The sequence below is a fragment of the Entamoeba dispar genome, genomic scaffold (assembly GCF_000209125.1).
Source record: "Entamoeba dispar SAW760 scf_1105229458219 genomic scaffold, whole genome shotgun sequence".
In the NCBI taxonomy this organism is placed as follows: domain Eukaryota; phylum Evosea; order Mastigamoebida; family Endamoebidae; genus Entamoeba; species Entamoeba dispar.
This window is the reverse complement of record NW_001853083.1, coordinates 104-1,834: the sequence shown is the minus strand read 5'-3', so window position 1 is coordinate 1,834 and position 1,731 is coordinate 104. Positions and strand designations below refer to the sequence as shown.

Below are 1,731 nucleotides of genomic sequence, written 5' to 3'. Positions count from 1 at the left end.
ATTAGCAGAAAAGATTGCTATGTATATGCAAAATTATACATTGTATGGATCATTAAGACCATTTGGATGTAGTTTATTAATAGGAGGAGTTGATCAACATGGATATTCCCTTCATTACATTGAACCATCAGGAACAACATATGGATATTTTGCTAATGGAATTGGTAAAGGAAAACAAATATGTAAAAATGAGTTAGAAAAAATAAATTTCTCACAAATCACATGTGAAGAGGCATTAATTAAACTTGTAGAAATTATTGATTTATGTCATAGTGAATGGAAAGACAAACCATATGAGATTGAATTAAGTTGGATCTCGGAAAAGACTAATAACATAGTTAAGAAAGTTGATAAAGAAATGAAACAAAAAATTATTGACCAAGCTCGTAATAAACAAATGCATCAGAACTAATTAATGCTTTTTATTTTATGTTATATATCTCAAATCTTAAAATTTTATAAAAAAGTGAATCCCAAAAACAGACATCGTTCATCTAAAAATATCAATGTTCAAATCAAAAATAACAGAAACTAATAAAAAAGAACCAAAGTAAGAGTTTTACCATAAAGGAAAAGAAAGATAAAAACAAACCAAGGAATGTAGTTTTAACAAATAAAACAAAGAAGAATAGTAAAAGAAATTATAAACAATAGAAAAAATAAAAAATCGAAAAAAGATGCAGTTATGAATAAAAATTCAATAGTAAAAAAAGAAGAAAAAAGAAGAAGAGAAATGCCAAAAAAAGGAAAGAAAGAAAAGAAAGACAAAAATTCTTTCTCCTAGTTTTAGATGATATTATTTCAAATTAAAAAGAAATTAATAAGAAATAATTACTATCTAAGCAGGTAAAGAAAAATAAACCATCTTAAAAAAAAACAATAAAACTCTACTATGGATAACGAAACACACAGATTTCAAGAACTCATTCCTCTTATCCATACTTTTGATGGAAAAAGTATACCTCCAAAACCTAACAAAATAGTTCGTCCATGGAAAAAAGAAGAAGATGAACTATTACTTCAAGCTGTTGAGGAATTTGGAACTAAACGATGGCATTTAGTTGCACAACGTATTCCAAACAGAACAAGAAAACAATGTAGAGAAAGGTATTGCAATCATCTTGATCCTGATATTATTAAAGTTCCATGGACTGAAAAAGAAGACCAAATATTAAAAGAGGCAAAGGCATTATATGGTAATAGATGGACTTTGATTAAAATGAAATTACCAGGAAGAACAGCAAATCAAGTAAAAAATAGATATTTTGCTAAATTTTCTGATGTTGATGAAAAAGAAAAAAGAGAACCAAAAATAATGTCAGCATTTACTCCAGTTAATAAATATTTATTCAGTATTTGTATTAGTAATAAATATTACTGATTAAAATATCAATTCATATATGATTAATCCATTGTGTTTTTAGTGTACCTTTTAGGGTATATTTAAATTTTAAAATTATTATTTATTTTAATTAATCTTTCATTGTTTATTATTTCTTTTTAACTTTTTTTTTTAATTAATATCAATCAATTATTTATGTTTCCTCTTTTACTTATCTCCTCCTTTAATTACTTCTTTGCTAATTTTCGTTTATTTATTTGTTGTTTTTTAATTTTTGGTTTTTTTATTGTTTTTTCTTTTTGTTTATTCTCTTTTTCTTTATTATTTTCTTGTTCTTCTTCATTGTTTTCTTCTTCTTTAGGTTCTTCATTGTCTTCCTCTATTTTTTG

General features: G+C 24.8%; 2 protein-coding genes across 2 annotated transcripts, besides 5 other annotated features; both read left to right on the top strand.

Moving 5' to 3' along the window:
* Nucleotides 1-19: 19 nt before the first annotated feature.
* EDI_220380 (proteasome subunit alpha type-3, putative) lies at nucleotides 20-412 on the top strand (the record flags this gene model as incomplete). The annotated part of the gene is made up of 1 exon (XM_001734342.1): nucleotides 20-412. The coding sequence occupies one exon, from the start codon at nucleotides 20-22 to the stop codon at nucleotides 410-412; it is 393 nt and encodes a 130-aa protein (XP_001734394.1).
* Nucleotides 413-517: 105 nt separating this feature from the next.
* Nucleotides 518-696: a microsatellite.
* Nucleotides 697-706: 10 nt separating this feature from the next.
* Nucleotides 707-763: a microsatellite.
* Nucleotides 764-892: 129 nt separating this feature from the next.
* On the top strand, nucleotides 893-1,381 carry EDI_220370 (uncharacterized protein; the record flags this gene model as incomplete). The annotated part of the gene is made up of 1 exon (XM_001734341.1): nucleotides 893-1,381. The coding sequence occupies one exon, from the start codon at nucleotides 893-895 to the stop codon at nucleotides 1,379-1,381; it is 489 nt and encodes a 162-aa protein (XP_001734393.1).
* A 57-nt stretch (nucleotides 1,382-1,438) lies between these two features.
* Nucleotides 1,439-1,539: a sequence feature (AT_rich).
* Nucleotides 1,540-1,590: 51 nt separating this feature from the next.
* Nucleotides 1,591-1,682: a microsatellite.
* Nucleotides 1,683-1,687: 5 nt separating this feature from the next.
* Nucleotides 1,688-1,731: part of a microsatellite that runs on past the window's edge.